At 40.0% G+C, this 26,819-nt stretch overlaps 1 protein-coding gene across 4 annotated transcripts in view; it reads left to right on the top strand.

Annotated features, from left to right (window-relative positions):
• The window catches only part of LOC149228449 (exportin-4 protein), a 408,868-nt gene that overhangs the window by 131,125 nt on the left and 250,924 nt on the right, over positions 1–26,819 (top strand). For all 4 annotated transcript variants that reach the window (XM_089378212.1, XM_089378213.1, XM_089378214.1 and 1 more), the window contains exons 6-10: positions 12,411–12,453; positions 19,721–19,792; positions 20,032–20,127; positions 20,259–20,513; positions 20,619–20,802. In XM_089378212.1, coding sequence (XP_089234338.1) covers positions 12,411–12,453; positions 19,721–19,792; positions 20,032–20,127; positions 20,259–20,513; positions 20,619–20,802 — 650 coding nt within the window. The remainder of the gene's footprint in view (positions 1–12,410; positions 12,454–19,720; positions 19,793–20,031; positions 20,128–20,258; positions 20,514–20,618; positions 20,803–26,819) is intronic.

The raw sequence follows: 26,819 nt of genomic DNA on the forward strand, positions 1-26,819 counted from the left end.
GCCTAGACTTGATCATTAAGTTGCCCCACTCAAAAACTATTTGTTTCTTTCAAAAAAAATTGCATTTCGAACATTACTACAAAAACAAAAATGCAAAACGCTCCCGAAAACGCTCCCGAAAAGGCAGGGAGCGAAATTTTTTTTAGGGAGCGCGCTCCCGACCCGCTCCCGAGTCGCTCCCGCCCGGAGCGCGGATCGGGAGCGGGAGCGAGGGGGGGGGGTGCGCTCCCCCGCAACACTGCATGCAACCCTTTGTGCTTGAGTGCGATGCATCAGGGGAGGGCATATGAGCGGTCTTGATGAAAGGGGGCACTCGGTAGCTTTTGAGAGTCAGAAGCTACTTTCCCACGAGCGACTATACTCCATAAACGACAAAGAGATGCTAGCCATCATGCATGTGCTAGCCAAGTTTAGACTGTACTTGGTGGGCAACAGGTTTCGAGAGAAAACATATCACAATAGCCTCAGATTCTTTTTGGAGCAGAAACAACTGTAGGAGAGGCAACAAAAGTGGGTGAGAAAAATTCAGGCATATGACTTTGACATTAAGTATGTCAAGTGTTAGCACAACGTGGTATCTGATGCATTTTCCAGGAGGCCGACCATTATTTCGCTGATGAGCATTGCGCCGGATTGGAAGGTGCAGTTGCTAGTGGAGTATTCCAAGGACCGATTTGCATGTGAGGTCCTTGATGGTGCAGTTACAGATGACCGGTACAGGGTGATGAACGAGGTGATCTACTATAAGGACCGGATTTATTTAGTGCCCAACTCCCAATTAAGGGAGAAGATTATGCAGGCTGCCCACGATTCACCGTTAGCAAGGCATCGGGGGTTCACCAAAACATACAAGGCTATCAGGGATCATTTGGCATGGAAGGGCCTTAAGGGTGATGTTCTGAGGCACGTCCGAGAGTGTGGTACGTGCTAGAGGAACAAGGGTGAGCAGACACACCCTGCTAGATTGTTACAGCCTCTTCCTACCCCTGAGGGGAAATGGGAGAGTATTTCGATGGATTTTATCACCGGGTTGCCTACAATCCAAGGCAAGGACTGCATCTATGTGGTGGTAGACAGATTAACCAAATTTGCCCACTTCTTCGCTATTTCCGCCCGGTCTTCGGCCTCATAGGTGGATGAACTGTTTTTGAGGGAGGTGTTTCGACTTCATGGTCTTCTGAAGACTATTGTCAGTGACCAGGACAACAAGTTCATGGGGGGATTTTGGTAGGGGTTATTTTGGATGGTGGGTATTGAGCTCACCCCAAGCACTAGCTATCAGCCCCAGACCAATGGGTAGACAAAGATTGTAAAAAAATGGTTGGAGGGCTATTTACACAACTATGTGATGGGCCAGCAGCGTGCATGGATACAGTGGTTGCATTTGGGTGAGTACTGCTACAACACAACGTACCACTTCCATAGGTATGTCCCCATTCCAAGCTTTGTACAATTATGATGCATTGAATTTCGCTGTTGTGATGTTTGGAGACAACTGGGCCCCAAGGGCCAAGGATTGGATACAGGAGAGCTAGGATATCTAACAGGCTCTCAAGGACGACCTACATACTATACAAAACCAGTAGAAGCTCTATGTTGACAAGGGCTGAGTAGAGAGGTAGTTTGAGGTTGGGCATCTGGTTTTTCTGAGGCTTCAGTTGTACAAACAGTCCCCGCTCAAACAAAAGGGGGCCGAAAAGCTCAAGCCTCGCTTTTATGGGCCGTACAGAGTCACCAGGAGAGTTGGAGAGGTGGCATATGAGTTGGAGCTATCACCAGGGAGCCGAGTTCACAACATTTTCCATGTGTCTTGCCTGAAAGAGGCACTAGGTTAGCAGGTGACAACATCTATAGAGTTACTGCCCATGGATGATGAGGGGCATGTGGTTTTGGAGCCTGAGGCTATTTTGGACACCTGTGAGAGACATTTGCGGAACAAGATCATCAAAGAGTTCTTGATCAGATGGAGAAATCTGCTTGATGAGGATGCCACTTGGGAGGGAGAGCAGATACTCCAACATCCATCCTTGCAGTTATGGCACAAACATGCTCAAATACTCAAAAAAATCATATTTATTATCATTGAAAAATAGAAGATGGTTACAATTTGAGGGAGGCCCTTGGATTTATACTGCCCAGGGTGCCTCTTGGTGAATGGGCATGATCTTTGATCATGCCCTTTTCCTAATAACTGCTTAACTAACTAATTTTTATATAACATTGCCTTCCTCCCAGAAAATGTTTTTTCCTCAAAGCATACATAACGACGGATGTTGTTGACGAAATGCTTCAATCTCCCAAGAAGCTTCTTCTTTTGGTAAGTCCTTCCACTTGATCAAGTATTCCTTGATTACATGAGATCAAAGCTTCTTTTCTCTGGTGGATATGATAACTTCTGGTTCTAAAATGACCCTTCCTTCATCATCTGAGAATGGAAGCGTTGTTTGTGCTGATTGATGGTCACCCAATGCCCTTTTAAGGCAGGATACATGGAAGACGTTGTGAACTCGACTTTTATCCGGAAGGTTTAAGCTATATGCAAATTTTTATTGATTTGATATGGTCCATAGAACTTCGGTGCCAATTTATTTTTCGCTTTTTGTTACAAGGACAACTGTTTGTATCGCTGGAGCTTGACAAATACCCATTCTTTGACTTCAAATTCTCTTTCAGTTCTATTTCAGTCTGCTTGTTGCTTCATACGGTTTCTTGCATTATTTAACTATTCTTTTAGGGTTTGGACGATTTTTTGGGTTTCTTCTAGTTGGTTTTTAACAGCTGGTAGATTTGTTTGGACGGTAGCTAGATCCTTCAATTTTGGAGGTTTGTACCCATACAAAGCTTGGAATGGAGTCATTTTTGTTGAGGTATGATAAGTAGAATTATACCACCATTCAGCGAGATGCAACCACTAACCCCACTTATTTTGTTTTTCTGTAGCGTAACAACGTAGGTAGGCTTCCAATCATTTATTGACAACCTCTGTTTGTCCATTTGTTTGAGGGTGGTAAGCGGAACTCATATTTAGGTAGGTTCCTATATGGTTGAACAATTCTTTCCAAAAATTACCCTTAAATTTGGCATCTATATCACTCACAATGACTTTCGGAAAATCGTGTAATTTATAAATATTTTGCAAAATATCTCAGCGGTTTGTTTAGCTGAGTTTGATTTCTTCATTGCAATAAAGTGAGCATATTTGGTGAGTCTGTCGACTACTACGAAAATCTTATACTTGCCTTCAGGTAATCCCTCAATAAAGTCCATCAATATTTCTTCCTGTTTCTGATTCGGAATGTTTAAGGGGTGAAGTAACCCAGGTGTCATAATATTTTCACTTTTATTTCTTTGACATGTGCCACATTCTGCTACATATTTCTGAATATCGCGACTCATCCTTTTCCAAAAGAATTATTGACATGCATTGTAGTAAGTTTTAAAGAATCCTACATGTCCGATCGACAGTGAATCGCGACTCCTTGAGTATCTTGGATTTATACTTGGAGCTTGAATTCAGATAGATTCTTCCTTTGTACCATAGAATGTTGTTCTTCCATTCAAATTTTGAGTTGTTTGGAAGGTCTGGATCCATACCATACACACTTCGAATCTCATTAAGTCATTTAGGAACAACAACTGAGATTGCAAGTAGTGCTGGTTCTTCGTCCTTCCTAGATAGGGCATTTGCTACTACATTGTCCTTTCCTCTTTTATGTAGTATCTCCATGTCAAAGGCGGCAATTTTTTCAATCTTTTTTTGTTGTTCTTTGGAAAGTGTTTTTTGTTGAAGGAGGTGCTCTACACTGTTATGGTCTATTCGAATGGAGAATTTACTTCCCAAAAGATATTGTCTCCATTTAGCTAGTGTGTGCATAATAGCGAGCATTTCCTTGTTGTATGTGGACTTAAGACATTCTCTTTTATTGAGCTTCGTGCTTTCAAAAGCTATTGGATGCCCTTCTTGCATTAACATTGCGCCTATACCGAATCCGGAAGCATCATACTCGATGATAAATGGTTTAGAGAAATCTAGAGTTGCCAATACCGGGGCATTAGACATAACTTCCTTCAGTTCTTCAAAACATCTTCCTACTTTCTCATTCCATTGAAATGAATTCTTCTTTAAAAGGTTTGTTAAAGGTGTAGTTATATGTGCATAGTTTTTAATAAATCTTCGGTAATATCCAGTCAATCCTAAGAACCCTCTTATCTTTGATATATGAACTGCTTTGGTCCATTCCTTTATAGCTTTGATTTTATTAGGGTCCACTTTCACTCCTTAATGGGATATTATGTGTTCGAGATATTCTACTTCTTCCTTCTGAAAGGTGCATTTGGATTTCTTGGCGTAGAACTGATGTTCTTTTAGTAGTGTAAGAACTTTATCTAGATGTTGTAGGTGCTCCTTCCAAGTTTTACTGTAAATTAAAATATCATCAAAGAATACTAATACAAACTTCCTAAGATATGGACGGAATAAATCATTCATAGTGGCTTGGAATGTTGCTGGTGCACTGGTTAACCCAAAGGGCATTACTTTAAATTCATAGTGACCTTCGTGTGTTTGGAATGCCGTGTTTGGTATGTCTTCCAACCTGATTCTGATTTGTTAATAGCTTGACCTTAAGACCAATTTTGAGAAGTATTTTGCGCCATGTAGTTCATCCAACATTTCGTCGATAAAGGGAATTGGGAATTTGTTTTTAATCGTTATTTTGTTTATTCCTCTATAATCAATGCATAGCCTGAATGATCCATCTTTCTTCCTTACCAATACCACTAGAGCAACATACAAACTCTTACTTTTCAAGATGATCCCGCATTTTAAAAGGTCTTGGATTAATCTTTCAATTTTAGTCTTTTGGTGATGTGGATATCGATACAGCTTGATGTTCATGAGGTTTGATCCTGCTTTGATTTCTATTGTATGCCCAATTTCCTTGTTAGGAGGCATTTTCATGGGCAGGTCTTGGAATACCTTTTCATGCTTCTGAATTAGCTCTTGTACCTCTGGTGACTCTTCGTTGATCATGTTTGCAGATAACATTTCTAACTGGTGACATTTTACTGCATAAGCTGGTGCTCCTTTCCGAATCATCTTCATCATCTAGGATGACGACACGATTTGATTCTCTGGTGCTTGGAGTCCATATAACTTGTACCTTTGCCCTTCCCAGTTAAAGCTTATGAACTGCTCTTGATGGTTGGCAGAGTAAATGCCTAGGGTTCATAGCCACTGGATACCTAAGACCACATCTACTCCTAATGGTACAATGAAGAATGGGGATTCTAAATTAAAGTCTTGAAACTGCAATTTGACCTTATGGCATTTCCCTACCTTTTCAATTTTTTTACCATCGACTAGCATCACCTTCATGTTGGATAAGGGAAATGAGAAAACGCTAAGTCTCTTTGCCACAGTTGCATCTAAAAAATTGTGGGTGCTACCGGAGTCAATGAGAACCACTACGTTGTTCTTCTTTATATGTCCTTTTAATTTTAGAGTCTGGAGTTGTGATATCCTTGTCATAGCTGATAGTGACACTTGCGGAATACTTCCCTCATCTAATTCTGGAGGGAATTCTGGGGCATCTTCTACTCCTTCTATGTCTGATTCATCATTGTTTGAATCATTAGTTGCTTCACAGTTATATAGGTTCTTTGATTCTTTTCCTTTAGCACACCTATGTTTAGGGTCCCACTTCTTGCCACAACGTTTTTATCCTTTGCATTTCCATGCTAGATTTTTTGCCTTCCCGAAGATGTGGTAGTACATATCTTGTATTATCTGTATTCACATATAGGGCATTCTTCATCTCGAATATACTTTTTTCTGGTTTTTACCACAATATTTGTTCAAATTTCTTTTCAACAACTTTTGCTTTTTGTCTTGCTACTTCTATTGACGTAATGTCATGAAGCTCAAGTTCTACTCATAGATGAGTTTTGAGTTCGGAGATGTATGATTGAATTAGACGGGATTCTGATAACCCAGGTACTCGTGTTGCTAAGGTCTCCCATTCTTGGGTGTACTCATCCACATTTCCTTTTTGTCGTAATCTGATGAGTGTTGAAAAGAACTCTTCTTCCTTTACACCTTGGAATCTTTTAAAGAATGCATCCTTAAATTTTCTCCAACTGATGGCGATTGTCGTCTTCTTCCACCACATATACCAATTATATGCTTCTCCTTCCATTTTCATGGAAGCGTGCCTAATATTTTCGTCATCATTGTCGATGTCGTAAATCTCGAAGTATTCTTTTGCTTTATTCAGCCATGCAACACTGCATTTTTCGTTACCATCGAATTTGGGCAGCTCGATTTTTGCCTTTCGCTGATACGTTGCTAATGGTGGAGCGAAAAGAGGGTATTGATTGGTGAATGTATTCCAGAGCTGCTTATTTGAAAAAGTCGCGTTACTATTTCCTTGATGGTGCGTGGATGATTTTTTTGGAGACTCCGCTTTTTCATGAGAATCTGCTGAATTTGTTGAATCTGATGAATTGTGTTGTTGATTACCTCCATCATCTTGGAGTAGTTCGGGTGTAACCTTCATCCTGTCACACAAAATGCTCAACAATGACATTGTCTGATTATGATTCATTTCAGATTTGATATGGTTCTGCCCGAGTTGTAGTTCTATCCGATTTGTCGTATCCTGAAGCTTCTTGATATCGTTGGAATGCCCGATAACCTTACTCTCAAGATCGACTATTTTTTGGTTGAAATTATTAGAGTGGCTAGTAATCTTATTCTCCAGATCAATCAATTTTTTGTTCAAATCATCGACGCACAAGTAATTAACCAAAATCACTACTCCACATTCCTCATTAACCATTAGATATAATGTTCATTAGTACGTAAAGTAAATTGCATTTGCATAACCATTGACCACCACTGCTGTAGTATATTAACATAAATTGTCTCATGAACCTTGCAACCATTTCATGATTCCCTTAACCTTATTAATTAATCACATACTTGACATTATGATTATCACATCAAATAAGGAATCAACATCATCAAGGATTCAACACCATCAATCTGACACAATAATGAATCACATCATTGAACACCGATATACCCTGGAAACCCCGTAGAGTGAAAACCAACAAACGTTTAATTTTATTATTAAACGCTCGTGAGGGTTTTCACCTCTCACTCAATGGCTTATAAGGGATTCCCTCCCTTATCCATTGTTATAAAATATTACAATGAAATATCATTAAAATGTCACATATCTGGCTAAAAGCTATTACATTTTCCATGAAACCCTTTACCTACATATCACCACTCTCTACATTGAACGGGTTTGTTGGGGTGTATATTTGTCCGCCAGCTTAACTTTCTTCCTTAAGTTGACTAATTTTTATTTTTTATTTTTTATTTTTAAGTAATTAAATTAAGTTAATTAATTTAATTATATAACATATAGTTTTTATTTTTTAAATAATTAATCAATTAAATTATATCAATAGCTAATTAATATTATATAGCTATATGATTTAAGTTATAAACCTTTTATAATTATATACCCCAACGTACCAATCGTGACCTTATACGATTGCGTCCCTCCGGCAGGTTGAATAAGCCACGAGGTCAACGAACGCCATCAGAGCTGCCCGAGACCGATACTTGACCGGAAATAGCAGACCGGGAGTCGGGGGTACACAACGATTGGGTGCGGAAGACATCGGTGGGGACAGGTATGGAACCAGACGGGTGTGTAGAGGACTGCAGACAGATGAATGGGCGGAAGCACAACGTAGGGACAACAGACAATGCAGGGAAAACAGACGACGAGGAGTAATACTGTGGACGACATGACAGAGGGTGGAAAGACAAGGCGACAGAACAAGGGAGCGTGCACAGGTAATTGGGCAATGATGGAATGACAACAGAACAATGAGCGAATGGACAGGGCGCAAAGTTGCCGACGCCAAGGATTGAAACTCTTTGATACTAGATGGCACAAACGCGCTCAAATACTCAGAAAATTCATATTTGTTATTATTGAAAAATAGAAGATGGTTACAATTTGAGGGAGGTCCCTAGCTTTATACCGCCCTAGGTGCCTCTTGGTGAATGGGCATGATCTTTGATCATGCCCTTTGCCAGATCATGCCCTTTGCCTAATAATTACTTAACTAACTAATTTTTATATAATAAGTTGCTTGAGGATAAACAACTTTTTGGCGGGGAGGACTGTGATATTCCCACTTAGCAATAATTGGTAAGTGGAAAATCAATTTTGCCAATTTTGTCACATTTTGTACTTTCACTTAGGAAAAGTTGGTTGCGGGATCCCACTTGAAGTTTTGGAGCTAAGGCAAGGGCCCAACATAGGAGAAAGGGAAAAATCGAATGGCTAGTAGATGGTGGGGACCACACAAAAGGGGGAATAGACTCCCCTCTTGGAAATAAGCACTCTTGGAGGGAAAGGATGAAGGGAATCGATGGTTGGGTCCCACATGAGAAAATTGGAGGCGCAATGAAAAAATAGGAGGCGCTCATTTCGGGTATCTTTAATCATTTGAACTTTCACCTTGACTCGCACGCTTGCGCTGGAAGCCAAGTTTGCATGTGCTGTTGAGCACAAGAGATTTTCAGTTGAGAATCTCACCCTTGCTTTAGTGGACCTTGAGTTCTAGCCCTAGGAGGGCGTCTTCATCACCTTCAATCTGATCTGGAAGCACTTTTCAGTGTATTTGTGGAGCTGGTTCGTTCAGCAAGGACTGCGTGGACCTACACAATACCCATTTCGTGCCACACATGGGCATTGGGAGGAAGAGGAGTTTTGGGCTGAGACTTGTGGGGGAGTTCTAGAAGGGGATTTGCTGAATATCTCAGCCATTTTGGGAGCCTTCCAGCGGTGACATTTACAAGTGGGTCGAAATACCCAGCAGCTAGGGGAGCTAGGGGAAATTGAGCCAAAATTCTGGGGTCAGCGTTTGGCCAAACCCTTTTGGGTTTTGGTGGGTTATTGGAGGAGAGGCTAGGGTTAATTTCCTGGAATTTTCTGAGCACTAGAAGGGGGCAAATCAGCCATTCTTCACAGCTAGGAGTTCAATTTTTTGGGTGTTCAGCGCAGAGCCATAGAGGGGACAGCTACATAGCAATTGGGGCACTTGCTTCATCATTTGGGCTTTTCTAGCTTAGCTTACCTTTGGTAAGCCTAGGTGCACACTTTCCAAACATCTATTGTAACTCCATACTATGATAATAAAATGGCTCAAATCAGCACAGTTTTTGGCTTTTTTCATGGTGTCTGATTTGTATGTAATTTTTGTGGGTGTTTTTACCATGCATGCTTTTTTTATCATTGTATAATTTCCTTAGAGATATTACAGTCTCCCTAAAGGTCTGGAGCCCAGTGGTTAGATACTCAGGAAAATGTTCCTCATACCTGCAATTTCATCACTGTTTGGTTCAGATATGCTGATTCACAAAAATCAGTGAAGTCAAAATGCAAATTCAGTACGAATAGCAATACAGCTCAAGACTCAATAGATCAGTATTTCCTTTTGTTTCTGCAAAGATACACACAGAAAAGTAAATTTTCGTGCCCTGAATTTTCTGAGCACTGGAAGGGGGTCAAATAAGCCATTCTTCACAGCTAGCAGTTCAATTTTCTGGGTGTTCAGCGCAGACCCATAGCGGGGACAGCTACATAGCAGTTGTGGCACTTGCTTCATCACTTGGGCTTTGCTAGCCTAGCTTGCCCTGGGCAAACCCAGGTGCACACTTTCAAAATATCTATTGTAACTCCATACTTTGATAATAAGATGGCTCAAATCAGCACAGTTTTTGGCTTATTTCATTGTGTCTGATTTGTATGTGATTTTTGTGGGTGTTTTTACTATGCATGCTTCTTTTATCATTGTATAATTTCCTTAGAGATATTGCAGTCTCCCTAAAGGTCTGAAGCCCAGTGGTTAGATACTCAGGAAAATGTCCATCGTACCTGCAATTTCATCACTGTTTGGTTCAGATATGCTGATTCACAAAAGTCAGTGAAGTCAAAATACAAATTCAGTACAAATAGTCAATACAGCTCAAGACTCAATAGATTAGTATTTCCTTCTGTTTCTGCAAAGATACACACGGAAAGGTAAATTTTTGTGCCTTGAATGTGTGAGATTTTAGCTCTAGAAACAGTAAAAAAATAGATTTTCAAAATAATGCTTCTCAGAGCTGGTGCATTATAGTGGGAAATGGAGGAACCAAGATGTGAATCAGTGAGTTCCCATTGGTTCCTTAACAAACTAGATTCTAATGAAGATGGCAAGAAGCCATGAAAGCAATGAAAGGACTGAGTTTTCACACACACACACATCAATTTGCTGTCTGAAGATTTAAATTTTTTAATCAATGAACAGAGATGCAACAACAATGTTTGATCCACAACCTCAGGATCAAAAGATTGAGATGAGTTGCAAACGTAATCTCAATTTTTAGTTCTGTTCACCATAGGAGAGCAAGTTCATCCTAGTGCTGAAGAATCACTACTCTTCCTGTATTCATGTGCCACCTCCAAGCTAGAATGTGAATGCTGAAGCAAGTAGGATGGGAGATGATGACGATGGAGAATGAGTGTAGATTCAAAAGCTCAGAAAGTGATGGAACCGTACTCTAAACTTTGAAACTCAATTGAATAGATCCTTCCCTCATAAGTGATGCACCCTTCTTGCTCTGGAATATAAGAGGAAAAATAGGTGAATGTCCTTCTGAACTAATCTTGCAAGTTCTGCATGAAAACCCTATGGATAGGGTGTACCAGTCAACTGGAGAAGATGAAGGAATTTTTTGGGAATAATCTAATGGAATCTGCTCTAGCCAGTGCTCAAGTGGTGTGCCCTGGCTCTGCCCTAAAGAACTGGATGAATGATCCATAAGGTAACTTAGATTAACCTCCGGATAGAGTGTAATATCCCTTTTTAAATTTATTTTAATTTCTCAGAAATTATTCTATGAAATCTCTTCAGAAGAAGCGCATAATAATTCTTGTCACACAATAATTCTTGTTGAGAATTTGACTGATTTAAAATCAATAATCACAAAGTTTGCAGAGAAATTCTACTGTAGAATCCCATCTGTTTATTTATTTATTATTAAGAAGGAAATTACATCAAAATTCATAGGAACCTAACAAATAGATAAGGTGGAAATCTTCTCTGGCTGGATTTCCCAATCTGCAATTGTGCGCTGCTTCACCATTCCAACCAATGTTCCAAAATCTCGATCTTGCCAAGTGCCAATGAGGAATCTGATTTGATCCCTCCTCTTGGAGTGGCTATGGTATTTCTCTCAATACTGAAACCCCTCTTGATCGGATAAGCTTGGGTGGATCGCTTTCTGTCGAAACTAACCCTTTACATAATATGGGCTCTCCTTTAGACAAGCTCCAAGAGCTCAGCTCAACAACAGCAAAACAATTATCCCCAAATGTATGCCTAAGGAGTGAGCTCTCATCTCCTTTTATAGTAGTGGACTATCGGGATACCATGGGTGAATATCAAGGGTCATTCGAATACCATGGGTCTTTTCCTTCTCTATTAAAGCGATTTATAATATTTCTTTTTCTTTAGTCACTTTTAATTAATTAATTCTCCTGTAGCCCATAATTAATTTTAATTTGTAACCCAGGCTACTGAGATACTCTCATTTCCTAATGTCTGAAAAAAGGGACATTACGCAGAGCACCCACTTCTGCCTTGAATAGAACTGAACTGAACTGGATGAGGTATGACTGAACTGGATAGAACTTCTGAGAATGTCAATTTTCCATGCATGAATCAGTCAACTGGAAGTAAAAAAGGAATCTCCTCATGTGATGCGCTATCTCCTGCCTTGAATAACATAGACCTGAACTGGTACCATGTGGGGCACACTTCTCTCGCTCAAAATAAGCTGGATTATTTCCAGAACAAGTAAATTGGATAATATTTTTTTTCCAAATTTACCTCATGGAAGGGGGGTGCTTAAGTGCATGTATAAGGTTAACTTGTGATGTCCAAAATCTCTCCTAGATGTTTTCAATGTGGAGTGCTTCACATAGATAAGATTCAGTTAGAATAGGATGCTAAGATTAACTTGTCTATTAAAGAACAATAGATCTATTCATTGAGTTCCTCTATATATCACTTCCTCAATTGGTTTATGGATAAATGCTGTTCATGCAGTGAATTATTTACTGTATTAGTTCTAGAAATTTAGTCATGGAAGTTTCTTTGTAGACATGGTATGTCTTTTGTTTTTTGAAATTTTTACATATACCTTAATAGTTTAAAGTGTTCCATATGGATGTCAAGCGTATCTGTCATTGTGTTACATATGTCTAATTAATGTTTGTTTACCATGATTTACCAGTCAATATTGGTTCTAATGTATGCATTGATTGCTTTTGCAGGCTTGAATTTGTTGAAGTGGAAAGAGAAGTTTTTTTCGATGAGGTACACTCTAGGAAAGTTTGTTCGCGTCTGAAGCATGAAATTTCCTTTGATATATAGCAGTTTTTGTTATCATCACCTTTTTGTTCATGATCCTTTGAAATACTTGTTTATAGAAGTTTCTAAAGAGCTATGAAAATGGTTGTTTGTAGAAATGCTTGTATTCTCTTCATCTGGTTGCATTAGAAGAGTTATCTAGAAGCTCATTACTTGCAAAAATGCTGATAGTAGATGGAGTGACCCTCTTGTTGCTCCTATCGCTTATCTCTTTAATGATATTGTTGGTTGATGTCTTCTTCCTTCATGTTCTGAATGCATTATACACACTATCCATAAGTTTGTGTATGGTATAAGGGGATTTTGATCGATTATACCTTCTTAATATGTTATGTTGCCATTCTTGATGTGATATGATCCGAGTTGTGTTCAATAAGGGCCAGTAGAAAACTAGATGGAATGCAACATTCAAAAAAGACTATCAGACTACTGATCTTCACTTTTTGAGGAGATGGAGTCCTATCTCAAGATGATGATGGTTTTCTTCTACATCATGTGAAGATCTCTTTGCTTCATTTTGTTGATAATGTGATCCTCTTGGCTTCCTCGCTTAAGTGATTACATAGATAGATCAACCCCTTGTCCATCTTCTATGTTCTTCTTTAATGTATGGTTGACCTGGGTAAAATAAAGTACTCTCTCCAATTACCAATTCTATTTCTAAGGGGTAGAAATTGAGATCACTATGACCTATACTTATTTGGGGGTTTAGTTCATGGGGCCCTATTTCAACTTATGACAAGGTCTCCATCCTTGACTTAAGAAGGGCTATGCCTTCTAGAGAGATAGTGTTTCTAAAACCATTTCTAGGGTTTCTCATCCAAGTTGCATTCCTTGGACACAATCATCATGCTTGTTGTTTTTTATGGTTCTGAGCTTTGGGGATTAAGTTTGCTAGACCAACTAGGCTAGGATAGTGATACTCAAGACACTCCTTTGGTGCATCTTCTAGTGCAAATTTATTGCTCCTTGGTCCATTGTGCTAGCAAAGTTTGGGACCCAACCTTTACACCTTGAGACCTTTTTAGATTGTTTTCTTTCCTTCATTGAGTACATATTTTCGAGGACTTGATTGTTGGTAAGGATCAATATCATTGGCTTGCATTGGTAAGCCCCCATAGTGAGTCTGTTATTGTTTTTAGAGGCTTCCTGGTTACTTCAATTAATTTTCATTTCGTTAGACTGGCTCCTCCCTTTCATATACTCGTTAGACGTGAATCGAGTAATTAGAGAGGATCTAAGTCACAAAGTTTGCCAAATTTGAAGCATGAGGTTCAGAATCAGGTGAACCTTAAAGCTTTGGTTAAGGTTTGCTGAACTTTTACATAGGTTCAACATACATTTCGTTGGTGAACAAGTTGGTATTCAATGTGTAAAGAGAACATGTTATGAACATAAACATATAGTTAATAATTAATATTAATTAGTATATATAAGAAACTTGTTCTAAAGGACATGACTATTCATGAAGGGGTACCTTGCCTAAGTATATAATAGGGCCCTATCATATCACTTGTACATTCAAACATTCTTATATAAATATATTACTTGTCATATGATGGACATTATTATATTCCATATATTTTGAATTTTCTGCTTAGTATGAAATTTGTTCTTTACATTGGTATCAAAGCCCTTTTTTTTATTACTAGGCCCTTGGTCAAGCTATAGCCACACTAATTTTTTTTGGAGTTTCTCCAGTTTCGACGTCTGTGATGAAGCGAAAAGAAAAAAAAACTAGTCCCTTGGCCAATTTAAAAAAAGGCATGTAACACATTAAAAATAAAGATTATGAAAATATACAATATAAAAAAAGAATTAAAAAAAGAAAGTGAAAAGTATAAAACAAAGTTTTTTGTTTTGTTTTGTTTTGTTTTTTTAAAGTTATATATATATATACACACACACACACACACACACATACATTAAAAGAAAAGAAAAGAAAAGAAGAGAAACTCGTTGTAGGAATTCGTGTTACGAAGTCACCATTACCAATATTAAGTATTCCAATAACTATTAATTCGACTTCCCTCTTTCTCTTCAGCGTTGGGCTCTTTCGACTCTACTCTCTTGCTGCACCTGTAGCTCTGATAGCATGTGAAAGTTCGGAAGACCCAAATTTCTACTGCAACAACTGATTAAGTTACTTATTTTCGCTAATTACTGAACAAATTATTTACTGCATCCTACAACAAATACCGAAACTAATACACTGCAGCCTTAAATTAAATTAAATGTGGAATCAAGAAATTGAGCAAGAAAGAAATACACAACATAACTGCTATTTTTGGACAAATGTCCCTAGAAAAACCCAATGAGGGAAAATTGGTGCAACAATTGAGGGTTTGTATTATTAAGCAATAGTTTTTTGAATACAATCTTTGGATGCCTTACTGGCTATCCAATACAAAGAATTTGACTAACAAAGAGATTAGTGAGAGATACCTCACACTATCATTGGCGATCCAAGACTGATCCAGCCACTGAATGGCTAGCCCCTAGCAACCTCTACACAGTTTCTACGCAATCACTGCGCTGTTCTGTGTCACTGCTTCTGGGGCCTGCGTCAGTCCTTCTGGTTGAACGTTTTGCTTCTGGAACTCTGACTTTTGCCCTCCTGGTCTCACACCCCAGCTTTTGGCTCCATAACTCGACTTCTCCAGCAAAATTCAGATCTCCTCTCAGGCTCTGCATTGCTTGAGCGTTAGCCTACGTTGCCTAGTGTGGCCTCTGTGCTGCCTCTTTCGGATCTCTCACTGCCTCCTTTGTGATGTATTCCCGGATAAGGATATCTCCCTTAGAAACTATCCCTGCCCCTCACTGCAAGAAATCCCCTCAATCGATTCTCTAGCAAATACTGCGCTGCCCTCTCTGAGAAATTCGATCTCTTGATCTCTCTCTGATGTGTTTTCCAAATGCCCATCGAGCGCCTCTTATAATCTTCTCATTGAGAACCAACGACCCAAATTAGATTCTAATCAACGACTTAGATCATTTTGGCTTGATCCTCATCTTCTTCTAGAAGTTTCGTCCGCAGTTTGATTAATACCCTTTAATTACTTCAATTTCCTAAGTTTAGACTTAGGCACCCATTCAAAATAATTAATTATTTTAATAAAACTATCTCTAGGTGGAATTTCTCAAAACGATTTTCGGGTATTGTGGAATATGTGTCCTAGCTTCCCTGCAAATTTTGAGGCTAAGAGCACATCCGATGCTATCAGAAATCAACAAATCAAACTTCCATGCGCAGAATTGTGACACTTAGGGCTAAGTCTCAAATGGTGTCTATAAACTAACATAGAAGGTCACAAGCATAGAGATTTAGTTTCAATAGATTTGATAAATGGTCCCATGATTGTCCACGCAACCAGTCCTCAAAAGTGAGAAAAATTTGCCTCAGTTTCCACTCTAAATCATCCAACTAGACTTTACCGAATGCCTTAATAAATCAGTGAAGGACTTCCTTAGATTAGGCTCAAATTAGAGGTTAAGATCATCACAATTTATGCTTTAGAAAAATATATGTTCAAACCCTAGGTAAAGATGAATTATCCCAGAGAATTTCACTTCACACAAATTTGTTGCGGGCCGAAAATATCACATAGATAAGCCTCCGAATAGGCTTCAGGAGGGCCGAATATGCTATAGATAAAGATCATGGATTAGGCCTCAGGAGTTCAACGAAGGAAGACTTCAGACAGGCTTGGATTAGGGCATGCAAATTGTTTTAGAAACCCAGACAGATTTGCCTTAGATAATAAATTCGCACTATACCTCAGGAGCCACAGAGAACTTAGAGAGTTGAAATTTCATGCCATAGTAAACCTCCAAAATTCATAGACTTGGTGCAAAAATAAACGTAGGACAAGGAGCCGAGATCGGATCCAAATGTCAACCATATTAGAGATCAAAAAGTGCTTAGAAATGCCAACGAAGAACCCTCCATAAAACAGTGAAAAACAGTCCCAAAACCCCTTTTGTCTTTTGATGAGATGGGACCTTACATAGTGACCCTTACTTGCTAGGACCTTCAGACTTGCAGGAGGAGGAGACTGTGGAGACTTGCTAACAATCTTCTCTTGGTGATTGCTTTCTCTTACACTCTTGCTTGGGCCGCTCCTCACTTGAGCTCTGATACCATGTTAATTTTAGCTTAACATGTTCTTTGCCTTGGTCAATTACATCAATGTTCCATATTAGCCCAATCTTAATTATCATTAATTTCATCAGCAATCACATATACCATTATCGCATTGACAGTAACTGAAGAAAGAACATATATAACATATGCAGAAGATAAGCCAAGACAAAAGAACATAGGGATTGGCTCAAGCCAGGGAAAAACCCCAAGATGGGGAAAACCCTTTATCAATTATTTCTATTATAAATATCAAATGTTCAGCACAGAGAGAGAGAGAGTACAATAATTCAAAGTCAAGATTGACTTGCCAATTTGAAGATCTAATATCACAGCCCTTAATAATGTTGGAGCAGACAAGTTGTGCCTTCATAAGCTGGTGTCATACTGCTGTAGGAGGTTGGACTGGTTAGGGCTACTAGACTGTACAGACTCCAATCTGGATAACCATCCAAAACTGCACATACCTTATGATCACAAGTGCTGGAAATTACGGCTGTTGCTTGCGCCTCCTGGTCAGGGCATGTGGCACACTGTTACAGCCCTCACAAACTCATTCAAACTGCCTTCTACAGCTGTGGTCTCCTTCCAAGACAATCTGGCCTCTTTATGTTATAAGACAGGGCTTAAGCCAACCCCAAACAAGCCTTTACGCCAATGGTCTTCACCAAAGTAGGTCTGCGGCCTACCTGGGCAGATACCTATCTTCTCGGCCCACTGTTCAGCAAGGTAAGGCCTGTGGCCTTGTTGAGAAGGACTCCATGTTGCTACGGCCTACTTAGAAGAGAGTTTCCACACCATAAAACGTACCCAAACACACCAGCCCATCACTTATGCCTGCGGTCAGCCTCAGGGAAAACTCGGACCTGCAACAAGAGAGAGATATGCCCATATTCTTCCCCGCCTTGTTCCCCAATCAACTTTGATGCCGCAGAGATATATTAACACAAGGACAAGTGCACAAGGATGTGAAATGAGGTTGGAGAACGCTTCTATATATACAAATCGTTTGGGGTCAAGAGTCATGATGATTGGGCTTCATGAGCCTACATTAGGGTGAGGCCGACCTTGAAAATTTGCACATGATTATCTTCATCAGGATGAGCTCTCCAAATTTAATGCAATGATTATCTTCATCAGATGAGCTGTCCAAAGTGGAATTTGGCCCTAGTTGCCAATTTTAAGACATATCAAGAACGAGATCTTTTGTGTGATTTCACAGTGCCACCGAGATACAAACCTCCAGTCAAATGATGATGCATGCAGAATGATTTCGCACATATATCACAGAAATTGTATTGTGAATCATTGAAACCACCATTGTGCTGAGACCAAAGTATATATAACAGATGTGAGCTGAGACCAGTTTATATACAAGTGCCGAGACTATAAATAACATTGTACTGTAGCGCAGAGAGTGTCAACCTGTAATACAGAGAACATTTATGAGACACAGAAGAGCTGTATATAGATTGATGCCCATACGCAGAGATGTCATACGAACTCATAGAGATATAGCCACAGAGACCATAGGATCATAGTCACACCACAGAGGTCATAGTCGCACCACAGAGAATAGTGCAAACGTCAGAAACTCAGAGCCTGCCAATCTACGCCTCTCCTTTTACCCTTGATCCATTATAAATTTGTAGTTGAAAATGAGAAGGGTTACGATCCTTGAAGAGGAGCTGACATGAATCTTTGGTGGGAAACAATTAAATTCAAGAATTCGTTTGAACATAGGAGTCTTCATATTCTTTTTTTTGATTGAAATTTGTGCCAATTAATTTGATCATATTAATGATAATATTATCTTCTCTTCAAATTGAACTCCTTTTGACCAGAGATTTCTTTTTTGACAAAAATAAATCCTACTTTTGGGGCACAAGGGTTTTGCCTTGGGTTAGCTAGGATTTCCTTCGGGGAAATTCATCCCGACGCTGCCCAATTTTAACATTGGGCCGGTTGGTACCTAACTAGTACCATCTTGTCCCCAAACCATATTTTTGTACTGGGTCATTGACTGAAGGTTGCTGACTGGCCAGTTTGACCAGCTACCAGTTCAAACTGGCCAATTTTTAAAACTATGGTCTAGACATATTGGTTTGTGCAGTTTCACTGACTGGTAGGTTCTAGGTAGCTAATCTTCTTCCAGCTGATCTAGCTGAACGATTTCAGTTTGCTAACCACTCCGCTCTCTTGTTTTCCCAAGTAGAGTAGATGTGCAATTCCAGGTCTAAAAGAGAACACTTCTATCTGTTTCACTGTTGAATTAGAGCTATCTTCATTAATAGTGTTGTTAGTTGCTTTTTGTATAGAGGATGGGCATGTGTTAAGACTCTCACAGATCTATTATGTAAGTTAGTTATAGCATAGTATTATGTTGTAAGTGACATGTAGATTTGACACTGGCAAGTTGAGGATAAGTGAACTGCTCAATAGCTTTTCTAAGGCGATTGACTCTTTCCATTTTTAGAACACGATATCAAGGAAGTATTTTGTGGAAGTATAGGTCTGCATCATTAAAAAATTGTAACTGAACTGTAATCAATGGTATAGTTTCTAATTTTTTTTTATGCTGAAAGGCACTGTTTCACTTGTATTATAAAATTTAGCCTATCAGTGGGCCGTTTCACCAGTAAAAGATTTGGATCTTATGACCTGAGTCATGACCCTTTTAGTTTGATTTAAGACTCTCTATATATATATATTTTTTATCTTATGGCAAGCAGGCTTTTTAGAACTAATTAATTATTTGTAAATCCTGTAACTAAATTAACTCTTTAGTTGTTTTTTACACATAGAAGAAATTTTCAAACATCCTGTGCTGGTTATGGACTCATAATTGACATGAGGCTCTATAATAATGTGTGACCTTGTTGCTTGTCTTGACTCTTAAGTTTTAATATGTATGCACAATTCCTGTTGACTGCATCTGGTTAATGACTTAATTGTGAACGTTGATCTTTTTTCTTCTTTTTCTCCTGTCTTTGAATAATTGAGCTATTTATTTTTTGTTTTGTAAAAACTATTCTTCTTGTGTTGTGGTTAATGAGTTTATTGGCCGTGTAGGTGAAACAAGCTGTTTTAGGTGCTCACGCTCTAGCTGCCCAGAGCACAGCGATTACTTTTCTAGAGTCATTGGTATGTAATGAAGCTTCAAAATTAATACAAATTTTTTTACTTGGGCATTAATACAAAATTTTCAATGTCCAATGGTTGTAGAGTTTTGTATTTAGTGTCATTTATGCTAAGAAATTTGTTTTAAAATCCTATAGTGTATTTTCTGTATTAAAGAGATTTTTACTTTGACATGCTTCATAGGTTTTATAAGTTATAAACTTTCTGTAGTAAAGTGGATTCTGTTTTTACATGCTTAACAGGTTTCTGAATTTTCACCTTCAACTGCTAGTGCAATGGGGCTTCCTGCAGAGTTCCATGAAGACTGTCGGGCTTCCTTTGAATTGGGTTATTTGCAGGTTATATTTCTATTGGGCAGCCTATTTTTTAAATGCAAAAATGTTGAATGGATTTTTGCCATATATCTTTGTTCCCAGACATCTTAGGTGTAACTGTGAGGATTTATCACCTTTTCTTTTGGCAATGGCAGCGATTTTATAGCTGGGCTCAAGAGGCCACTTTCAGTGTAGCTCAAAGAACATTCCAAGGCACAGGAATGGAAGTAAAGGTTTGTTCTGCAGCTTTGCGCCTCATGTCTCAAATTCTGAACTGGGATTTTCAAGGGAATGCAGATCATGTGGTTGGAGGCACGATGATTATTGGGAAGAACAGAACAAATATTTTCTCATCTTCTATGGGCCGTGAAATTGCATGTAAGAAATCTACTGAACAGAATTTGGTGCAGGTGAGGAAGCTAATGTTAATCGATAGGGAGCTTGGTTAGTAATTACTTTTATTAAACTATGGTCCCTATCTATCAAAATTTATAAATACTATTTTAATGGTTCAGCCAGGACCTGCTTGGCATGATCTTTTACTATCTCCAAACAATGTTAACTGGCTTCTGGAGTTCTATTCAACATTGCGACAACATAGCTCAGCGGATGGGAGTTGGATGGATTCTCCTCTTGCTGTTTCTTGTCGGCAACTTATTGTACAACTGTGCTGTTTGAATGGAAGTATCTTCACTTCAGGTTAGGACGATTCCTTGGAAGTGTAGAGATTCGATTATTTGTTTATTCTGTTTATTTCAAGACTATATATTTTAAGTCTTTAGCCTCATCCTAGATAATTGCTTAATTGAGGGTGCTTCTTATGATATAAAATTTAGTTTTTGTATAATTTATGTTGAATGTGCCATTATATTGTGTAGAATTTGATGAAATATTTACTCACATAGATGAGTGTAATATTCCTAGGGAATTTTTACAGTAAATAACAAAGCATGCATAGACATAAAAACCCACAAAACAGTAAGCACACAATCAGACCAAGAAATTGCACCAAAAGCTGCGCTGCTGAGCCATTTTACTGATAAACAAGGGTGTACACTATGGTGCTGCAAAGAGTGCACCTGGGGCTTGCTCAAGGCAAGCTAGCAAAGCCCCAAATGAAGGATATGTCACCCATCTCCAATCTGCTACTGCACTACCCTAGCTCTGCGCCAAAACTGCCCAGAAATACGCTACTGATTGAGTAGAACTGCTGCTAGAACCCTCTCCGGTGCTCAGAAAATTATGGGAAATTAATCCCTGCCTCCCCACCAAATACCCAGAATAACCCACAAAGGATTTAGCCAATAGTTGACCTCGGAAATTTGGCCCTATTTTCCGTCAATGGCTCAATTGCTGGGTGATTCGACCCACCTGTAAATCCTGCTGCAAACGGCCTCCAAAATAGCTGCAATCCCCACTAGAATACTTCCCCAAGTTTCAGCCTCAACCACCCTTCACTCCTCAACCTCCCGGAGTGCCTCCACCATGAACTGCTGAATCCCTGCGCTGCTGTAGCTGAACCTCTCATTGAAATCAGACTCTCTACTACTGATACCATCTGAAAAGGGTAGGACTCCCTCCTTGGGCTGGCACTAGAAATCTACCGAAGCAAGGGTTGAGATCTCCACTCGGAGACATTCGTGTGCTAAACAACACTTGCAGACTTGGCTTCAGCTTGAACGTGCTATGTCAAAAGACAATTTTACAAATGATGAATGAATGACAAATTGAGTGCTGGAAAGAGTACACTATGGTGTTGGAAAGAGTGCACTTGGGCTTGCTCAAGGCAAGCTAGCAAAGCCCCAAAAGAAGGATATGTCACCCTTCTCCAATCTGCTACTGCACTGCCTTGGCTCTACGCTGACACTGCATAGAAATGCGCTGTTCGCTGAGTAGAACTGCTTCTAGGACTCTCTCCAGTACTCAGAAAATTATGGGAAATTAATCTTGGCCTCCCCACCAAATACCCAGAATAACCCACAAAGGATTTCACCAATGGTTGACCTAGGAAATTTGGCCCTATTTTCCGTCAATGGCCTAATTGATGGGTGATTCGACCCACCTGTAAATCCTGCTGTTAATGGCCTCCAAAGTAGTTGCAATCCCCACTAGAATAGTTCCTCGACCTTCTCCCCAAGTTTCAACATCAACCACCCTTCACTCCTCAACCTCCCGGAGTGCCTCCACCATGAACTGCAGAATCCCTGCGCTGCTGTAGTTGAACCTCTCACTGAAATCAGACTCTCTACTGTTGGTGTGAATTGAAAACGGTAGGACTTCCTCCTTGGGTTGGCATTCGAAGTCCACCAAAGCAAGGGTTGAGATCTCCGGTTCGAGACACTCGTGTCCTAAACAAAACTTGTAGACTTGGCTTCAGCTCAAGTGTGCTATGTCAAAAGACAATTTTGCAAATGATAAATGAATAAAAAATTGAGTGTCACTTGCTCTTTTTGTCAAGGAGCCTCCAAAATGCCCATGTGGGCCCAATTCGAATTCCCCACACCAATTATGCTCCAATGGGAGTATATTCCTCATGTGGGCCGTAATTCCCATGAGGTGGCCCTGATGCTCCACTAAGACCACAATATTTCCTCTAGCTCTAGTGTTTGGGTGTGCTCTAAGCCAAAAATCATATGTGGGACCTCTAAACCCTCATTTCCTAAGTGAAACCATGCATTATAGCAAAAATGGCCAAAACTGATTTCACTTAGCAAAATGCTAAGTGGGAATATCAAAGTCCTCCCCGCCAAAACGTTGCTTGTCCTTAAGCAGCTGCAACGAAGGATGCTGAAGTATCTGCTCCCTCTCCCAGGTGGCATCCTCATCTGGCAGATTCCTCCATTTGATAAAAACTCCTTGATGACCCAGTTTCTCAAGTGCCTCTCCCGGGTATCCAAAATAGGCTCTGGATCCAACACTAAATGTCCCTCATCGTCCATAGGGGGTAGCTCTGTCGCTGCTATCACCTGTTGCGCCAACGACTTTTTCAGGCAAGACACATGAAAGATGTTGTGCACCCGATTCCTTGGGGGTAGCTCTAGCTCATATGCTACCTCCCCAACCTTTCGAGTGACACAATATGATCCATAGAAGCGGGGTTTGAGCTTCTCGAGCCCCTTCTGCTTGAGCGACTATTGTCGGTACAGTGGAAGCCCCAAGAAGACCAAGGCCCCTAATTTGAACTGCCTCTCAACTCTACCCCTGTCTGCATAAAGCTTCTGTTGGTTTTGGGCCATCCGCATGTTGTCTTTGAGAGCCTGCAAAATATATTGGCTCTCCAATTGTTATCTCCAAACATAACATCAACAAAAGACCATGCATTGTAACCATACAAAACTCGGAATGGAGACATACCTATTATTAGAATATCTCTATTTAGTATTTAATGCTCAGTCTTTTAGCTGTTGCTATTTTTATTCTTTTAGCAGTTTCTTAGATGAAACTGTTTGTTTCTATATTCTACATAGAAACCTGATGTTTCTATTATTGTAAATATCCTTGTATTATCATTGAGCTGTTTGCTCTTGGTTAATCAATTCATTCAATATTCTTTTACATGAGTGTTTCGCACTGTTTTATGGTATCAGAGCACAGGGATTTTTTTTTTTCGAAATAATTTTTCATAGATTGAAAAATTCAGTAGTTCATTTCGAAACTGCTCTCAGGGTCTGTAGATTTCTTGATCTTCATTCCTTTCTAAGGTCGAGCCCTCTGTAAGCCAGGTAGCCTTCACTGAGTCTTAGCCTCGGCTTTGCTCATTGTGATAAAAGCTTACAGTCGTCAATCTCGATACAGAAAGGGATTCATCTCCTGCATTATCATTTTATGAGGATTTAAATTTGTGGCGGTGCTCAGAATCGTGAACAGTTTATTTGTTTTGAAGTCGTGTTTATTTTGTGGCCACCCGATCAACGAATTTGGAAGCCGTGCAGGACCGCCGACGCCTTTGAAGAATCAAGATTCGAAACAGAGCTGTGGGGTCTGTTCTGAGGAGGATTCCGGATCCATTCGAATCAAGGCACGCCAGAAACATATCAAAATTCCGGCACTTTCCAGTGGCACCAAAATTCGACCCGAGTTCCAGCAGCACCAAAAATTCGACCGGCGAAAGCACCTGAACGCTGTATCGATCCTCCGATTTGCTTTGCCACACGGGAACGTGGCAACACACTCTTCGCTCACACAGTTCGACGCTCAGTCTTCGCTCACGGGAATATATCAGTAATCGCACGCCCGAATCAAATCAAAGTTACGGTGAGAACGAATCACGTCCCGTGGTATTACATTGACGTTCCGTGGTATTACATTGACTGTCTCGAGGGCCTGAACCAAAGCCAAAGTGTTTGCGTTCGAAGCATTGGCTCACGTTTTTCTCCAGATCGAGTCCATCCGAGACCCGATTGTGCCCGCAATTCGTATATATATTTTAGCTAAAATGTGCAGGACGTGCAGGACGAGATCCAAGCCACCTTTTATTTGCTGAGAAATCAGGGGTTTTTCAACAGATCGAGATCCTTCAGATCACGTGAAGGCAGTTTCACGTAAAGGTATTTTCCAGCATCGCGGTTTTTGCTTAGCAATTGGATTAAAGTTTATTGTGATCTTATTTGAAGCGGTGGGACCAGAATAAGCATCACAGTTATTTTTTTTTTGAAGCGTGATCAAACCAGCATCACAGTCATTTTTAAAGTGGCGTGATCAGATCTGAGTAATTTTTTTTTGTGCAAGTCTATTTCTTTCACAACAGAATTTATTAACAATTTGGTACAGTCATCTTGAAAGAAGATTTTTAAGCAGGCAGCTACACTTTGTTGTGTGTCAGACTTCTGTATTAACTTTGGGAAAATGGCCACGCTCACCAATCTGATGTTAGAAGGAAATCAACGCTTTAATGGCAGCAACTATAACATTTGGAAACAAAGAATGCTGACCATTTTTGAATACAGGCGTCTTGATCAGCTCATTTTGGGCAAAGAGCCTCCTCCCGGTACAGCTGGTACCGATCAAGATAAATTTGATGATTGAAATCGGGAGGCTGTTATGCTTCTCAAGCTCTCTGTCGCTGATGATCAGTTACCACAGATTCCCTCTAGCAAGACCGCTGCCGAAATCTGGCAACAGTTGAAAGAACTGCACGAGACATCTGACAAAAGCAGAGCATTTTTTCTCAAAAATCAGTTGTTCTCCATCATGATGGATGAACATATGTCTTTACAGGAACATCTCAACAAAATTAAAGACATTCGAGATCAGCTCGAAGCCATTGGTCGGACCATGGAGGAAGAAGATATGGTAGTCATTACTCTGAAGAGTCTACCAAAATCTTATGAACACTTCATAGAAACACTCAACATTACAACCACAAATGTTGATCTGAAGTTTCCAGATTTATGTACCAAACTTCTGCAGCAGGATCGATGGAAACAACAGTTTGGTAGTGGTACTTCATCAGTGCCCTCGGAAAATGCATTTGCTGCAAAATACCAGTCCTCTCAGTCTTTTCAGCAGAAAGGTTCTCCTCAGTCTTTTGATCCCGCTAGGAAGAAAAGTGTGCAGTGTAATTACTGTCACAGGTTCGGTCACATGAAGAAAGATTGCCGACAGAGGATTGCTTCTGAACAGAAGAAACAGGGAGGGCCAAATCAGACAGCGAATGTTGCAGAACATTCCGAGCAGACAGATTCTGCCTTTTACGCCTTTATGGCTAAAAGGTCTTCAGAACATGTTCCTTCCTCTGCATGGTACATTGATTCTGGTGCATCACGCCACTTCTCTCACAGGCGTGACTGGTTTATTAACTTCTCACCTTTCAGTGATTCAGTGGTATTTGGTGGAGGTGAAAAGTACAATGTAGCTGGCAGGGGTACAGTTCAAATTCAGTCTGGTGGACGCACGCTCATATTTCTAAATGTATACTATGTTCCTGGTATGGAGATTAATCTGCTATCTGTCAGCCAGATTATGAGGAATTCTCCTCAGCTTGATGTTGTGTTCAGTGTACACAAGTGCTCCATCATTGACAGGGAGACCAGTCTAACAGTTGTTGTTGGCCTTGAGGACCATGGTCTATACAGGCTACTTGACACCGGTGACTTTCCAGAAGTAGCTCTAGCAGCACGTGTCTCTCCCATCAGCACTCTATGGCATCAGCGATATGGGCATCTCAATATGCAGTATCTCTCTCAGCTCTCTCGGGAGGGACTTGTGTCAGGATTACCTGATATTCAGACTCAGCAGTTGGGGGTATGCAGCGCCTGTCAAGTGGGAAAGCAACATCGGTCTTCATTCAAAAATGGAGAATCTTGGCGCGCATCTAAGGTACTTCAGTTACTTCATGCTGATATTTGTGGTCCTATGAATACAGCTTCTATCACTGCTTGCAAATATTTTTTACTTATTGTAGATGACTTCAGTAGAAAGATGTGGGTGTGTTTTTTAAAAAATAAATCTGATGCTCTTAGTACCTTTCAGAAGTTTAAAACCTTAGTTGAAAAAGAATCTGGTTGTAATATCATGACCCTTAGGACCGACAATGGGGGGGAATTTTGTTCCTCAGCTTTTGCCAACTTCTGTGATATTCATGGCATCAAACGTCAATTAACCACCCCTTACACTCCCCAGCAGAACAGTGTTGTCGAGCGTCGCAACCGCACGGTTGTTGAAATGGCTCGTTCCATGTTACAACACAGGAGTGTTCCAAACAAATTCTGGGCTGA

The sequence above is a fragment of the Pinus tabuliformis genome, chromosome J (genome assembly GCF_031772625.1).
Source record: "Pinus tabuliformis cultivar Carrire ecotype Pingquan chromosome J, CPIR1, whole genome shotgun sequence".
Taxonomy (NCBI): domain Eukaryota; kingdom Viridiplantae; phylum Streptophyta; class Pinopsida; order Pinales; family Pinaceae; genus Pinus; species Pinus tabuliformis.